General features: G+C 36.9%; 1 protein-coding gene across 1 annotated transcript in view; it reads left to right on the plus strand.

Moving 5' to 3' along the window:
* The window catches only part of LOC116639563 (calcium-binding mitochondrial carrier protein SCaMC-1-like), a 50,863-nt gene extending 40,423 nt beyond the window's left edge, over positions 1–10,440 (plus strand). The window contains exons 7-10 of the mRNA XM_032416087.1: positions 3,977–4,084; positions 6,572–6,739; positions 8,943–9,093; positions 10,262–10,440. Of these exons, the coding sequence (XP_032271978.1) occupies positions 3,977–4,084; positions 6,572–6,739; positions 8,943–9,093; positions 10,262–10,440 (606 nt within the window). The remainder of the gene's footprint in view (positions 1–3,976; positions 4,085–6,571; positions 6,740–8,942; positions 9,094–10,261) is intronic.
* The last annotated feature ends 6,134 nt before the right edge of the window (positions 10,441–16,574 follow it).

Below are 16,574 nucleotides of genomic sequence, written 5' to 3' on the forward strand. Positions count from 1 at the left end.
CATAGCATACCATAGATTTTCATCATCCCATTCACCAACAAAGATCCCATTGTTGTCAAGGTGACTGGTGAGTGATCCAGTTCTAACAACATCAGCAGGCCTACTTTCTAGGACCACTTTTCAAAGAACCAGCTTTTGATTTTTTTGATTTTCTCTATTGATTTCTTATTTTTAATTTCATTGATTTCTGTTCTAATTCTTGTTATATCTTTTCTTCTGCTTACTTTGGATTTAATTTGCTCTTCTTTTTCTAGTTTTCTGAGGTAGAAACAGATTACTATTTTTAGATTTTTCTTCTTTTTAAATATATGTATTCAGTGCTGTGTATTTCCTTCTAAGTACTACTTCCCACTCCTTTTGATAAATTGTGTCTTCATTTTCATTTAGTTCAAAATATTTTTCAATTTCTCTTGAGATTTCTTCTTTGACATTTAGAAGTGTGTTTTTAAATCTCCGCATATTTTGGTATTTTAAAAGATTATCTTTCTGTTACTGATTTCTAATTTTATTCCATTATGGTCTCAGAGCACCCATTGTATGCTTTCCATTCTTTTAAATTTGTTAAGGTGTGTTATGGCCCAGAATGTGGTCTTTCTTGGGGAATATTCCATGTGAGCTTAAGAAGAATGTGTACTCTGCTGTTGTTGGATGAAATAGTCTGTGGATGTCAGTTATATACAGTTGATTGATGGTGGTGTTGAGTTCAGCTATGTCATTACTGATTTTCTTTTTTTTTTTTTGCTAGATCTGTCTATTTCTAATAGAGGATGCTGAAATCTCCAGCTATGATAGTGGATTCATCCATTTCTTTTTAAGATTTTATTTATATATTTGAGAGAGAGAGAGTGAAAGAAAGAGAGCACAAGTGGGGTGAGGGGCAGAGGGAGAAGCAGATTCCCTGCTGAGCGGGGAGCCCAATTGCAGGTCTTGATCCCGGGACTTCTGGTTCATGAGCTGAGCCGAAGGCAGACATTTAACAGACTGAGCCACCCAGGTGCCCCTGGATTCATCTATTTCTCTTTGTACTTCTATCAGTTTTGGCCCCATGTAGTTTGATGCTCTGTTGTAAGGCACATATGTGTTAAGGATTGTTATATCTTCTTAGATAAGTAACCCCTTTATCAGTATGTAATGCCTTCTTTATCCCTGGTAAATTTCCTTGGTCTGAAGTCTGCTCTGTCTGAATTTAATATAGCTACTCACACTTTCTTTTGATTGGTGTTAATGTGATATATTTTTCTCCATTCATTTACATTTAATCTATACATGTCTTTGTATCTAAAGTGGGTTTCTTGTCAGGGCGCCTGGGTGGCTCAGTCGTTAAGCGTCTGCCTTCGGCTCAGGTCATGATCCCAGGGTCCTGGGATCGAGCCCCACATCGGGCTCCCTGCTTGGCGGGAAGCCTGCTTCTCCCTCTCCCACTCCCCTTGCTTGTGTTCCTGCTGTTGCTATCTCTGTCAAATAAATAAATAAAATCTTAAAAAAAAAAAAAATAAAGTGGGTTTCTTGTAAATAATATATAGTTGGGTGTTGTTTTTTGAGCCACTCTGACAATCTCTGGCTTTTAATTGGTGCGTAGGACCACTTTTGAAGTAATACCAATAGTTTTACTTTGGATTCCCCCCAAAGTTTATCTGTGAAGAAGCAGGAGTGAGGAAGCAGGGACAGTGAGACACAGAAGGAAGAAAAGCCAATACAGGGGTACATAAGTAAGGTTTCAGCTATATGCAGTAGGGGCTTGATTCTGAGGGAACTTCTAGGAAGTGTACACAATAGTTCCCAGAATTATCTGTCTGAAGGAAGAGAGCTGAGCTATTTATCTGCCAGTTTCTGTCCCATATTGTATGAAGATTGCTCTTAGGACTTTAACTTCCCCAGACTTCTGGGCTGGACAGGCTCCCACAGCTTCAGAGAAGGCCCTGAGGCAGAAAAGCAGAGAGATGAGAGGCTTTTGCTTTTGATGGGTTTCTGTCAGTGAAGTGAGTCTGTGAGTCTGCACAGAACTGCCCAGATGTGATGTGGGGCTCTGGAAGGGTCTGCCATGGCCAGCGAAAGCCTGCTTAGATTTGGGGCCTGAGAGTTGCTTTAGAGATCAATGGAACATAGGGTTTTGTAGGCTTTGCTTATGAGTTTTCTAGCATACAATTCTTTTAAAAACTTCTTACACTTCTCTGTTTCCAGTCAATACCATGTGGAGTAACCATATCTAAAAATCTCTTCTCTGATGTTTTATTTTCCAGTTCCTGTGCTTAGTCATTCCCCTTCTCTCTCATTTTTATAGTGGGCTACATTGATGTCAAATGAAACAGTAGGCTGAAATTGGATGACAACACCCCTAATCTGATTTTGGCAGCTAGGCAAGCTCTTTAGGACATCTAATTTCCTTCTGTCGGGGTACAGAACAGGTGGCTTTTCCTACTTGGAAGCCCGCCATTCTTGACTACCAAACCAGGCTAAGAAAACTCCCTTAGCAGAGCTCCATTTCCATCCATTTCTGCTTGCAAATTGGCTTTGGAGAAGGCCCTAAGGCTGAAAAGCTGAGAGATGCATTAGGTCATGTGTTAATAGATCTTGCTAAAAGCAGCAAGGAGTGGGCAACACTGACCAACATTCTGAGATTTTACAATCAGTTTTCCTAGAACTTCAGGCTCAAAAAGCACACGATCTACCTTCCAAATTATCACAGCAGGCAGTTTTATCAAGCATTTGATAATGAAAGATCATCATCTTCTCAGACTGCAATATCTGTGTCCTAACAATAAAGCCAGTGTCACATATTTTAGGTTTTAGTTATGGTAGTACCCTACATCTAGTAACCACTTCCTGTTCTTGTTGGGGTTCATCCTAAGCTGTTAAGACAAACAGATTCCAAAATACAGTAGCTTAAATGAGATAGAGGCCAGTGGTCCAGGGCTAGCGGTACAGCTACATGGCTTCAGAGGTTGCTTCCATCGTTGCCATTTCTCAGATGGAGGGAAGAGGAGTCCGGGACAGGCCTCTTTAAGGAGATGTCAGAATTTGCATACTCAACTTCCCTTCATATCTCATTGGCCAGAATTAGTCACTTAGCCACACAACCTAGCTGCGAGAAAGAAGAGGGAAATGTGGTTTGCAGCTGTGTCAGCTCTGTTACTAAAAGAAAGAAGATAGTGGGTACATGAACATCTAGCAGTCTCTCATATTAACTGAATCAATCACACTTTTTGATGGGGAGTTACTGATTTGAGAACTAGAGTTAGTTTATAGAGAATAGCTGAATTATATTGATGATAGGCCTCTAGAAAAGGCAAACAGGAAAACATCTTGCCTAGGAGGTAACAAGATAATCAGTTTGCTAAGGCTCTCTTGGATCCTAAGTGAGTTTCCAATTTCAATCTCCATGAAACTTACTTTAGTTCCTGTGAAGCCTGACCTTTATGCTGATATTTGTTTCCTTATTTCTACATGTGTTATTGCAATAACTTCTCTGCTACTTAAGCTAACCAGAGTAACCCCTTGTTCCTTGTAAGGGAAAGAGCCTCTCACATTTTTACTATTCTTGATTACCTTGTAAACAAATAATATTAAGTTCTGGATTATCCTGTAACCAAATAATTTTAAGTACTGTGCTTATGTAAGGCAGGCAGTGAAAAAGAGATAGCAGATACAGTCCCTGCCTCCTTTTTGTCATTTGCATGCTCTTTATGAAATAGTACATTCATGAGTATGCTTAAGTGATTTAATGTTGCTAACTCATTCTGGGGGGGGGGAAGGAAAGAGGAGGCTGAATAGAGAAGTCTTACTTATTATCTTAGACAACTAATTGCATAAAAATTAAAATCAAGTATTCCTCTAGATGCTAATGTCAGGTGTCTGGAATACTTTTTCAAATAATGTTATACTACTAATTAATGTTATAAACTTAGAAAAAATAATATTTTTCTAAAAACATTCTATTTCAGTAATATTATACATTTCAATACTTTTATTTATACAGTATAAGAAATGGCTTAGTTTTGATGGTGCTAATGTAGGAATTATTGAGAGATTTATATCTGGCTCATTGGCTGGTGCAACTGCCCAGACCTGTATTTACCCCATGGAGGTATGTATTATTATAAAATTTTAAGTAAAGTAATGCTTTCAATACAAAGTATAACTTTGTAAAAATATTTATTTATTTGAGAGAGAGTGAGAGAGTGTGTGTGTGCAAACCAGGGTGGGGGATAGCAAGGGGAAGGGCAGAGGGAGAGGGAGAAGGAGAGAAGCAGATTCCCCGCTGATTTGGACTTCACTCTGGGATCGATCTCACAACCCTGAGATCATGACCTGAGCCAAAATCAAGAATTGGATGCCCAACTTACTGAGCCACCCAGGTGCCCCACAAATTATAACTTTTAAAGTAAATGAAAGGAGATCAGGATTTTGTACAATAAACAGCTTTATAGCTACAGGATTTAAATCTTATACCAAGAGTTAGTTGGCCCTAGTACATGTTTTCTTTTGTTTGTTTGTTTATTTAGGATCAAAGTAGTATTGTAGGTGTATCAAGAAGGTAAAAAAAATCATTGCTTGCTTGCTTGATTGATAGAATCATTTAATCATTAATCAAATCAAATCTGTATTGCACAACCACTAAGTTTAAGGTATTTCTAGATGCAGAGACAAATCAAATAGGCATTTTGGTCATGAAACTTATAGTTCAGATGGGGAGATAAAACATGTACATCAATAATGATGATCCAAAATAGAAAATATAAATTCTAGAAGAGAGGTCAATATGAAGTGCTATGGAAATTCAGAGGGGAGAAATTATTGCCAGTTAGGGGTTTCATGAAAGACATAAATAAAATATGTGAGTTTGGCTTAGATTTTGGACATTTAGAGATAATGAAGAAAGGCATTTTAGGTGGAAATAATGACTTAAGCAAAGGAATGGAGGCAAAAGAGCAGATATTTAGGTTCGGATTGGATAATACCATGAATAATGGGTTGGGGCCAGATCAGAAAGGCTCTTGAATGCAGTGTAAGAAATATAATTTCAATTTCTTAAAAAAATAAGAAGCCATTAAACACTTTGGAGCCTGAAATATAATCTTGGTAAAGTCTTTTAGAGTGAGAGGGACTAGAGAAATGAGATGACTACATACAAGAGATTGCCGTCACTCAGGGAAGTGATAGTAAAGGCTTGAAATATGACACTGACCAGAGGAACCTGACTCCTGTTAAAGCTGTCTTGAGAACTGACAGCCTGAGAAATGGAAAGTAGGAGAGAGGGAAAGGAAGGAGGTGAAGTTCTGTCTGGGTTGTGTGCCTGAGTGTTGAGGAGAGTTACGTCAGAGTTACATCTCTAACAGAGTTCGAGAGTGGTGGGAGTGGCCCAGACTGTGAGAGGATGAGGAGTTCAGGTTTGTACGTATTTAATTTGACTTGTTGGTGGACAACCAAGTTATGATTTTCAGCAGGCAGTTGCAAATGTGATACTGAGATTTGAGAGGTTTCAAGTCTTGATGTGTCATCTGCAAAGAAGTGCTAGTTAAAGTCATGAGATTACTTAGAAAAAAAGTAGGGGTTTTTCTGTTTGTTTGTTTGTTTTGTTTTGTTTTTTAATACTGAGAAGAAAATTTTTGAGAAGACCTTAATTTAGGGAGTAAGTGGGAAAAAAACCTGCCAGGGAAGCAGACAGAAAAGATTTACTTGGGTAAGAAGGGAGTTGAGTACACTGCCCTGGGGAGGGCAGAGAGTTTTGAGAATAGGATTATCCAAAGTGTGGGGTGCTGCAGAGAAGTTCTTAAAACAAAGCCTTCCAACTGATGACTCAGAGGCAGCTCCATCAAGATACACAGTTTGCCCAATCAAGAAAAAGTTCATGCCTTTTTTTTTTGGTCTTGGCCGTTTTGGAGAGCCATTTCTCCAAGTATTTATAGGACTCCCTTAAGTTAAATTAATGGAAATTAATAGGACAAGGAGTGAGGTTCTATTGCACAGAAATGTTGATCACAGACAGACTACTGAAGTCTACTATTGCCTTATAGTTCCTGTTATGTTACTATTTCATGAGCATGTTTCATCATATTAAATGCTTATAGTTTATCCACCTCACTGTTAGAATAGTTCCCACAGTATGTATTTTAAGTATATACAGAATGTTATTTTCATATTGCTTCTTCACTTTAACATGACCATATATATATATGTGTATATATATATATATATGTATATATATATATCTTTTTTTTAACTTGGAATTTGGCTGTAGTTGCTTTATTTTGAAGCAGTAATGTTATCTCAGATGAGTTTGTTTTAGAATATGTTGCCTTATAGCACATTAAATGAGTTTGAGCAGATGTTATCAATCAAAACCACAGTGATTAATTACATTTTCCTGTTTAAATAATTTGTAAAAACTGTACTGTGTTAGCTGTTTATAGTTAAAAGCCAATTAGGGAGAAGCTAAAATTTTATTTAAGATTGCTTTCTTTTTTGATTTCTATGATAATTAGTAAGCATTGTATATAATGGAGTTTAGTGTATTCCTAGATGAGTTGAGTGAATCTGATCAATATATTTTTATAATATTCTTCACATTTAGGTTCTAAAGACCAGACTGGCTCTAGGTAAAACTGGAGAGTATTCAGGGTTCATTGATTGTGGCAAGAAGCTTCTGAAACAAGAAGGTGTTAGAACATTTTTCAAAGGTTATATTCCTAACTTGCTAGGTGTTCTACCTTATGCAGGCATAGATTTTGCTGTTTATGAGGTGAGTTTATTCTCATAATATGACATTATGTGTTAGATTTAAAAATAGTCTTCATTCTAAAATAGTCTTCATTCTAAAAATCTAGTTGTAAATGATTTTACATGAAGTAGTTTCTGACCAAGAAGTTTGGTTGAGTTGAATGGTTTTATTTGGTTTTTCATTTTATAATCTTAGTTGTCTAGTATTCTAATGGTAACTTTTTGTTTGGTGTTTTTTGTGAATTAGGTTTTACTGATAATATTTATAAACTTAAATGCTGATATAGTGGTTCTCAACTCTGGATGGATATCAGAATCACCTGTATGTAGATCTTTAAAAAATAAGACTCTTGGGCTACCTCTCCCTCTTCCCCTCCCCACCTTGCATGCATGCTCACTCTCTCTCTCTCTCTAAAATAATAAATAAATAAATCTTTAAAAAAAAAAGATTCTTGGGATACACCCAAGAGATTCTGATTTAATTATTCTGGGAGGAGGCCTGGGATTTAGGTTTTTTACTCTCTAGAAAAATCTGATGTACATTTAAGATTGAGAAAGCTGAGATGTTATCGCCCAGTTGTGAAAATGAGAATTGAGGGGAGGAGTCCTTGGGGGCTACTGGGGGAGAAGCAGCATGGAGACAGGGCAAATATCCTAATAGTGTAGTGCTTGTTGATCAGGCAGGATTCCAAGTTATTCCCCTTCTCGCCAATCATTTCATTTTTATGATCATATGTTTTAGGCAGACTATTGTAACAATATATACCATTTGGTCATAAGAACCAGGTGAGAGTATGTGACTAGTATCACTCAAATTCATTCTCAGTGCAAGAAGGACAGCTCTCCAGCCACAGGCCCAATGGTGTTTTTGGCAAGTGGTACCACAGTCCTATGAAAGATAGCCAATTTTGTTTAGCACTTAAAAATGCATATATTTTTTATAGATGTTTAAAGTATTGAATAATATAGTATGTATTTCTTTTCTCCTTTTTTGCCTGCTTCTGTGGTCTTATTAAAATAAATTCATTGCTGCTGTTTATGTTGGGTTCCCTCCATTCTTTTATTTCTGCAGTTCGGTATCTTTTGCTTTCTTACCAGAGTAAGAGTGACATTACACATTTCTCTTTTTTTTTTTTTTGTTGCATGACTAATGAATGCACTGAGTAAAGACATTTTGAAATATATTTTTTCAAAAGCATCAAATTATGTATTTCATAGTAATTGCCTCAATATATAATGGTAAAGCTGTATCTTTTGATAAATGAACAGTTCTAAAAGCACTTAGTGATCTTTTAAACCCACTATTTTAAAATAATTTCCTCTAGCCACTTTTATTCAAGGAAAAGCAAATTTGGAAAGATCAATCTCTCTTAAAAGTTCAGAAAATGTGGTTTTGTTAACCTAGAGTGGATTATGCAGTCTTCTCTACATTATTCTGTTAATCCCTCTGAGAATCTCCAGAATTTTGCTTGGGTCTTTGAATGTCATTACAAACCAAAACAACTAGGCAAAATAGAACAAACAAAACCAAACTAAACAAAAGCACAACAAGAGATGCAAAACATAGGAGAACTCAAACTGAGGTTGTCTGAATACATTTTTTTTAAAGATTTTATTTATTTATTTGACAGAGAGAGACACAGTGCGTGTGCCAGAGAGAGAGAGAGAGAGCGCACAAGTAGGGGGAGTGTGAGAGGGAGAAGCAGGCTCCCCAATGAGCAGGGAGCCCGATGCAGGGCTCGATCCCAGGACCCTGGGACCATGACCTGAGCCGAAGGCAGACGCTTAACGACTGAGACACCCAGGCGCCCCGTCTGAATACATTTTTTGGAGAAAACATCTGTGTGCCCTGTCCCTGATAGGACAGTAGGTGGATAACCTCCTCTGTACACGGAGTAGGACCAATCCTCCATAAAGATTTTGGAGAGAACAGTTACTAAAACAAAGCCATTAAGCTTGACTCTTATTTATCAGTGTTGTGACTTGATAACTTAGTTTCTCTGAATTAGTTCCTCATTTATAAAATTTATAAAGTGGAGATGACAGTATGGATTTGTCAAGTTTCTGTAGGGATTAAATGAGAGAACATCTATGATAATGCTCAGTGTAATTCTTGAATCAAGAAGCTACTCAATACGTTTATTGAAATTGAATGAGCAGTGAACTTCAGTCTACTTAGACTTGCATAGTGTTTAAAGGATACTTACTACTATCTTCTCTGCCAGCTGTTGAAGAATTATTGGCTAGAACATCATGCGGCAGAGTCTGTAGACCCTGGGATAATAATTTTGCTGGGATGTAGTACATTGTCTCACACGTGTGCTCAGATAGCCACCTTCCCTCTGACCCTTATCAGAACTCGCATGCAGGTTCAAGGTGAGTTTTTTTATTTTATTTTTTTAATGAAGTAATCAGTTAAAAAGTGATTAAGAATAACTTTAATGAAGTACTAATAAAAATTAAGTTAAAAACAGTTTAAAATAACTAGGTTGTTTTAAATAAGTAGAAATTAACGATGTAAAAAAACAGAAAAACTGGAGAATTGATAAATCAAAAGCAGACTCTGATTTTTAAGGCACGCATCTTGAATTTATTGTTTTATTATAGAGCCTTTTGTTAATTTTAGATTTTATTTCTTCTCCAAAGTTCTGTTTGGGACTTTCCACATTTCCTTCAGTTACGAATGATCTCTTTAAGGAGTTTATAATTAGGAAGTACTATGACGAGCAATAGAAAAGATTTTGCTTTCTTCAAATTAAGTCAACAGTTACTCAATATGAACATGCAGTTTCGCCCCTAGTTCTGCTCTCGTTATATTCTGCATCAGGAAGTTAATACATTTGTGGAATTGAATTTGTATTGCAATCCCCCTAGCAAAGAGATATTAAGCAGAAGGGAGGGTATCTGTTTTGTTCTCTCAAGTGAAATGTTAGAAATTTAGATTTTAAGAAAATACCTTTATCACTTTTCAAGAATAGGAAAAAAAACCTTACATAATTCTATTATTATCTTCCTCAGTAAATTATTTAAGGAGTCATGTGGTGATATTCTTTTACATTTTCTCCTCTTTTTAGTAAGATTTTCGGATTTAATTTATATTGCAATCCAGGTGGGGCATCTCTGTATCTATCCCATTACCCATTAATTGCCCTATCGAAGTATTTGGGTCATACCCAATTCCAAATTCTCCTTTGATGTCCCTTATGAAAGACTTTCAAGTATTGTCCAGTAGAACTTGCGATGATGGAAATATTTTATATCTGTGTTGTCCAGTATGGTAGCCAATAGTGACACATGGCTATCGGACACTTGAAATGTTACTAATTCAACTAAGAAACTGAATTTTTAGTTTTACTTAATTTAAATTTAAATAGACACAAGTGTCTAGTGGTTACTATATTGGACAGCACAAGACCATTCTATAAGTAGGGAGAGAGGAATATTCTAAAGTAATTTTAGCCTCCGTAATTCTCATTAATCGTTGGACTATCTTAATGTACAAAGATTAAATATTGAATTACACTGATTTTTTTTCAATTTATAGCACTGGAAGAAAAAGGAACAACAACTTCTATGATTCATCTCATTCAAGAGATATTTAACAATGAAGGAAAAAGGGGATTTTTCAGGGGTCTCACCCCAAACATCATAAAGGTGCTTCCCGCAGTAGGCATCAGCTGTGTAGTTTATGAAATAGTGGGACAATATTTGGGATTAATTTAAAAGTGAAATATCACTTTTGTTATCATTACCAAAATCACTTAATTGTAAGATAATACCTGGCTTGTAAAGAGAAATTTGTCTTTTCCTAAAAGGAAAGACATATCAAATAATTGTTAAAACATTTTTTCTTTATCTATTACAAAATTTATAAATTAAATAATCATTTTGGTACAGTTCTTTAATAATTTAAAATCCTTAATATCCACAGAATTCCATTTACATTTCCCACTACTTTCCCTTGAATCTTAACTTGAAACTTCTTTTTATTGGGTTTGGATATACCATGGTAACATTATAAAACATTTGGCCAATTGTAGCTGCTTGTGTTAACCTTTTTCTATTTAAATAATTTTTTGAAAAGCTGTTCTTGAAAATGTTTTATACACAAACAAAAATCACTGCATTTAAAGTTGCTGTTACAGCAAATGATCAGTTTCTCTTTTTTAAGCAAAATGGAACGTTGGTTTCCTAATTTCTTCATAGTTCCTTCTATCAGATTCTGTGTGGAATAATGATAGCATGATAACCTATTTCTTCTCTGGCTACTTTATTTGTAAACATAAACATTGTTGGTTCATTTTTATTCTTGATATTTTTGGCTGTTATAAGGAAGTCAGTACTGAGAACAAATCAGCACTGGACAAATTTTCTTTTTATCTTCTGATTGAAAAACTTTTGAGAGGAAGAATTTTAAAGATTAAATCCATTATTTCATACTTGTCGAAGCAATTTTTTTTTTTAATGTTCAGTTAGCCACTGTATAGTACATAATTAGTTTTTGATGTAGTGTTCAGTGATTCATTAGTTAAGTATAACACCCAGTGCTTATCACAGCACGTGCCCTCCTCAATACCTATCACCCTGTCGCCCCCTCCCCCCCACACTCCTCCCTCTGAAACCCCCAGATTGTTTCTCGGTGTCCATAGTCTCTCATGGTTCATCTCCCTCTCTGATTTCTTCCCCTTTGGATTTCCCTCCCTTCCCCTATGGTCCTCCGTGCTGTTGCTTATGTTCCACATATGAGTGAAACCATATGATAATTGTCTTTCTCTGCTTGACTTACTTAACATAATCCCCTCCAGTTCTATCCATGTCGATGCAAATGGTGGGTATTTTGTTTCTGACGGCTGAATAATATTCCATTGTGTATATGTACCACATCTTCTTTATCCATTCATCTGTTGAAGGGCATCTCGGCTCCTTCCACAGTTTGGCTATTGTGGACATTGCTGCTATGAACATTGGGGTTCACGTGTCCCTTCTTTTCACTACGACTGTATCTTTGGGGTAAATACCTAGTAGTGCAATTGCTGGGTTGTAGGGTAGCTCTATTCTTAACATCTTGAGGAACCTCCATACTGTTTTCCAGAGTGGCTGTACCAGCTTGCATTCCCACCAACAGTGTAAGAGGGTACCCTTTCTCCACATCCTCACCAACATTTGTTGTTTCCTGTTTTGTTAATTTTTGCCATTCTAACTGGTGAAAGGTGGTATCTCATTGTGGTTCTGATTTGTATTTTCCAGATGGCTAGTGATGTTGAGCATTTTTTCATGTGTCTGTTAGCCATTTGTATGCCTTTTTTGGAGAAGTGTCTGTTCATGTCTTCTGCCCATTTTTTGACTGGATTATTAGTTTTTTGAGTGTTGAGTTTGAGAAGTTCTTTATAGATCTTGGATATCAGCCCTTTATCTGTAATGTCATTTGCAAATATCTTCTCCTATTCTGTGGGCTGCCTCTTAGTTTTGTTGACTGTTTCCTTTGCTGTGCAGAAGCTTTTTATCTTGACAAAATCCCAAAAGTTCATTTTTGCTTTTGTTTCACTTGCCTTTGGAGACGTGTCTTGAAAGAAGTTACTGTGGCCAATGTCAAAGAGGTTACTGCCTACATCCTCCTCTAGGATTTTGATGGATTCCTGTCTCACACTGAGGTCTTTCATCCATTTTGAGTTTATCTTTGTGTATGGTGTAAGGGAATGGTCCATTCCATTCTTCTATATGTAGCTATCCAATTTTCCCAGCACCACTTATTGAAGAGACTGTCTTTTTTCCATTGGATATTTTTTCCTGATTTGTCAAAGATTAGTTGACCATAGAGTTGAGGGTCTATTTCTGGAGTCTCTATTCTGTTCCATTAGTCTATGTGTCTGTTTTTGTGCCAATACCATGCTGTCTTGGTGATCACAGCTTTGTAATATAGCTTGAAGTCAGGCAACGTGATGCCCCAGCTTTGTTTTTCTTTTTCATCATTCCCTTGGTGATTTGGGGTCTTTTCTGGTTCCATACAAATTTTAGGATTTTTTGTTTCAGCTCTTTGAAAAATGTCAATGGTATTTTAATAGGGCTGGAATTGAAAGTGTAAATTGCTCTGGGCAGGATAGACATTTTAACCATGTTTATTCTTCCAATCCATGAGCATGGAATATTTTTCCATCTTTTTGTGTCTTCCTCAATTTCTTTCATAAATGTTCTGTAGTTCCTAGAATATAGATGCTTTCCTCTTTAGTTAGGTTTATTACTAGGTATCTTACGGTTTTTGTTGCTATTGTGAATAGAATTGATTCCTTAATTTCTCTTTCTACAGTTACATTGTTAGTGTATAGAAAAGCAACTGATTTCTGTGCATTGATTTTGTATCCTGCCACATTACTGAATTGCTGGATGAGTTCTAGTAATTTGGGGGTGGAGTCTTTTGGGTTTTCCACATAAAGTATCATGTCATCTGTGAAGAGGGAGAGTTTGACTTCCTCTTTGCCAATTTGAATGCCTTTTATTTCTTTTTGTTGTCTGATTGCTGAGGCTAGGACTTCTAGTACTATGTTAAACAATAGTGGTGAGAATGGGCATCCCGGTCATGTTCCTGATCTTAAGGGAAAAGGAGAGCTTTTCCCCATTGATAATGATATTTGTTGTGGGCTTTTCATAGATGGTTTTTATGATATCAAGGAATGTTCCCTCTATCCTTATAGTCTGAAGAGTTTTAATCAGGGACGGTTGTTGTATTTTGTCAATGCTTTTTCTGCATCAGTTGAGAGGATCATATGGTTCTCGTCTTTTCTTTTTTTGATGTGCTCTACCACGTTGATTGATGTATGAATGTTGGACCACCCTTGCATCCCAGGCATAAAACCCACTTGGTCGTGGTGAATAATCCTTTTAATGTACTGTTGGATCCTATCAGCTAGGATCTTGTTGAGTATTTTGGTATCCATGTTCATCAGGAATATTGGTCTGTAATTCTCCTTTTTGATGTGGTCTTTGCCTGGTTTTGGGATCAGGGTAATGCTGGCCTCATAGAAGGAGTTTGGAAGTTTTCCTTCTGTTTCTATTTTTTGGAACAGCTTCAGTAGAATAGGTATTATTTCTTTTTTAAATGTTTGGTAGAATTCCCCTGGGAAGCCATCTGGCCCTGGACTTTTGTTTTTTGGGAGATTTTTGATTACTGCTTCAATTTTGTTACTGGTTATTGGTCTATTCAGATTGTCTCTTTCTTCCTGTTTCAGTCTTGGTAGTTTGTAAGTTTCCAGGAAGACATCCATTTCTTCCAGGTTGCTTAATTTGTTGTCATACAGTTGCTGGTAATAATTTCTAACAATTGTTTCTATTTCTTTGGTGTTAAGTCGTGATCTCTCCCCTTTCATTCATGATTTTATTAATTTAGATCCTTTCTCTTTTCTTTTGGATAAGTTTGGCCAGTGGTTTATTAATCTTATTAATTCTTTCAAAGAACCAGCTTCTAGTTTCGTTGATCTGTTCTGCTGTTTTTCTGGTTTCTATTTCAATGATCTCTGCTCTAATCTTTATTATTTCTTTTCTCCTGCTTGGTTTAGGTTTTATTTGCTGTTCTTTCTCCAGCTCCTTTAGGTGTAGGGTTAGCTTGTGCATTTGGGATTTTTCTAATTTTTTGAGAGAGGCTTGGATGGCTATTTATTTCCCCCTTAGGATGGACTGCCTTTGCAGTATAGGTTTTGGACCAATTTGTTTTCGTTCTCATTGGTTTCCATGAATTGTTTAAGTTCTTCTTTAATTTCCTGGTTGACCCATTCATTCTTCAGCAGGATGCTCTTTAACTTCCAACTGTTTGAATTCCTTCCAAATTTTTTCTTGTGATTGAGTTCCAGTTTTAAGGCATTGTGGTCTGATATCATGCAGGGAATAATCTCAGTCTTTTGGTATTGGCTGAGACCTGATTTGTGACCCCGTATGTCATCTATTTTGGGGAAAGCTCCATGTGCATTTGAGAAGAATGAGTATTCTGTTGTTTTAGGGTGGAATTTTCTGTATATATCTACGAAGTCCATCTGGTCCAATGTGTCATTCAAAGCTCTTGTTTCTTTGTTGATCTCCTGTTTAGATGATCTGTCCAGTGCTGAGAGTGGAGTGTTAAAATCTACTATTAATGTATTATTGTCGATCTGATGCTTTATTTTGGTTAACAGCCAGCTTATGTAGTTGGCTTCTCCCATGTTGGGAACATAGATATTTACAATTGTTAGATTTTTCTTGTTGGATAGACCCTTTAAGAATGATATAGTGTCCCTCTTGACTGTTATTACAGTCTTTGGGTTAAATTCTAATTTGTCTGATATAAGAATTGCTACCCCAGCTTTCTTTTGAGGTCCATTGGCATGAAAAAAATGGTTCTCCATCCCCTCACTTTCAGTCTGGAGGTGTCTTTAGGTTCAAAATGAATCTCTTATAGACAGCATATGGATGGGTCATGTCTTTGTATCCAATCTGCAACCCTGTGCCGTTTCATGGGGGCATTTAGGCCGTTCACATTGGGGGTTACTACTGAAAGACATGTGTTTCTTGCTATCCTGTTGTCATACAGTCCCTGTTTCTATGGATTGTCTCTGTAAATTTCTGGTCCATATAACTCTTGGGGTCTTTCTTCTTTTATAGAATCCCCCTTAGTATTTCTTGCAGGGCCGGCTTGGTGGTCACATATTCTTTCAGTTTCTGCCAGTCCTGGAAGCTCTTTATCTTTATCTCTCCATCCGTTCTGAATGACAGCTTTGGCGGGTAAAGTATTATTGACTGCATGTTATTCTCATTTAGTACCCTGTCTAAACCCTTTCTGGCTTGTCAGGTCTCTGTGGACAGGTCTGATGTTATTCTGATGTTCCTCCTCTGTACTTAAGGAATCTCTTACCCCTAACTGCCCTTAGGATGGTTTCCTTTGTTCTAAGATTTGTGAGTTTTACTATTACATGCCGGGGCGTTGGTCTGTTCCCCTTGATCTTGGGAGGGGTCCTCTCTGCCTCTAGGACACAAATGCTTGTTCCATTCCCCAGATTAGGGAAGTTCTCAGCTACGATTTGCTCAAATATATCTTCTAGTCCTCTCTCTTTCTCCACTCCCTCAGGGATCCCAATAATTCTGACATTGCAACGTTTCATGGCATTGTTGATTTCTCTAAGTCTGTTCTCATGGATTCTAAGCTGTTTGTTCCAGGCCTCCTCCTGTTTGTTCCTTCCTTTCTATCAGTTTATATTCTAGATCACTAATTCATTCTTCTGCCTCATTTACCCTAGCTGTTAGAGTATCTAGTTTAGACTGCATCTCATTCATAGCATTTTTAAGTTCAGCCTGATTAGCTCTCATTTCTGCCCTTAGAGATTCTATGTTACCGTTAACGGTTTTCTCAAGCCTAGCTATTGTCCTCATAATTGTTACCCTGAAGTCTGTTTCAGACATCTTGCTTATATCCATATCCATTAGGTCTGCGGGAGAAGCCATTGTCTCTGGTTCTTTTCTTTGTTGGGAGTTCCTCCTCCTAGTCATTCTGTTGAGTGGTGGTTGAGGGGGTGTACAGAGTCGAAAATATCAACCACAATCCAGGCAAGGTGCACCCTGGAAAGTGTGGAGCTATAGGAAGCCACCACCAAAAAAACTCAGCCAAAATGAAACCCAAGAATAAGATTTATAAAGTTCAAAAAAAAAGGAGGGGGGAGGAAGGGAGGGCTATAATCTCTCAATGTAGGCAAGGTAGGGTGTTTCAGTTCTTCCTAGGTGTATTTTTTTCTCTTTGTTAGAGAGCACTACTTCCCAGAGTTACAGGGAGATTAAAACTGGTATATATATAAAGGTAGTATTGAATAGGGAAAAAAGGCCTACATTAAAGCTTATATCTA

The sequence above is a fragment of the Phoca vitulina genome, unplaced genomic scaffold (genome assembly GCF_004348235.1).
Source record: "Phoca vitulina isolate PV1807 unplaced genomic scaffold, GSC_HSeal_1.0 scaffold2, whole genome shotgun sequence".
Classification (NCBI taxonomy): domain Eukaryota; kingdom Metazoa; phylum Chordata; class Mammalia; order Carnivora; family Phocidae; genus Phoca; species Phoca vitulina.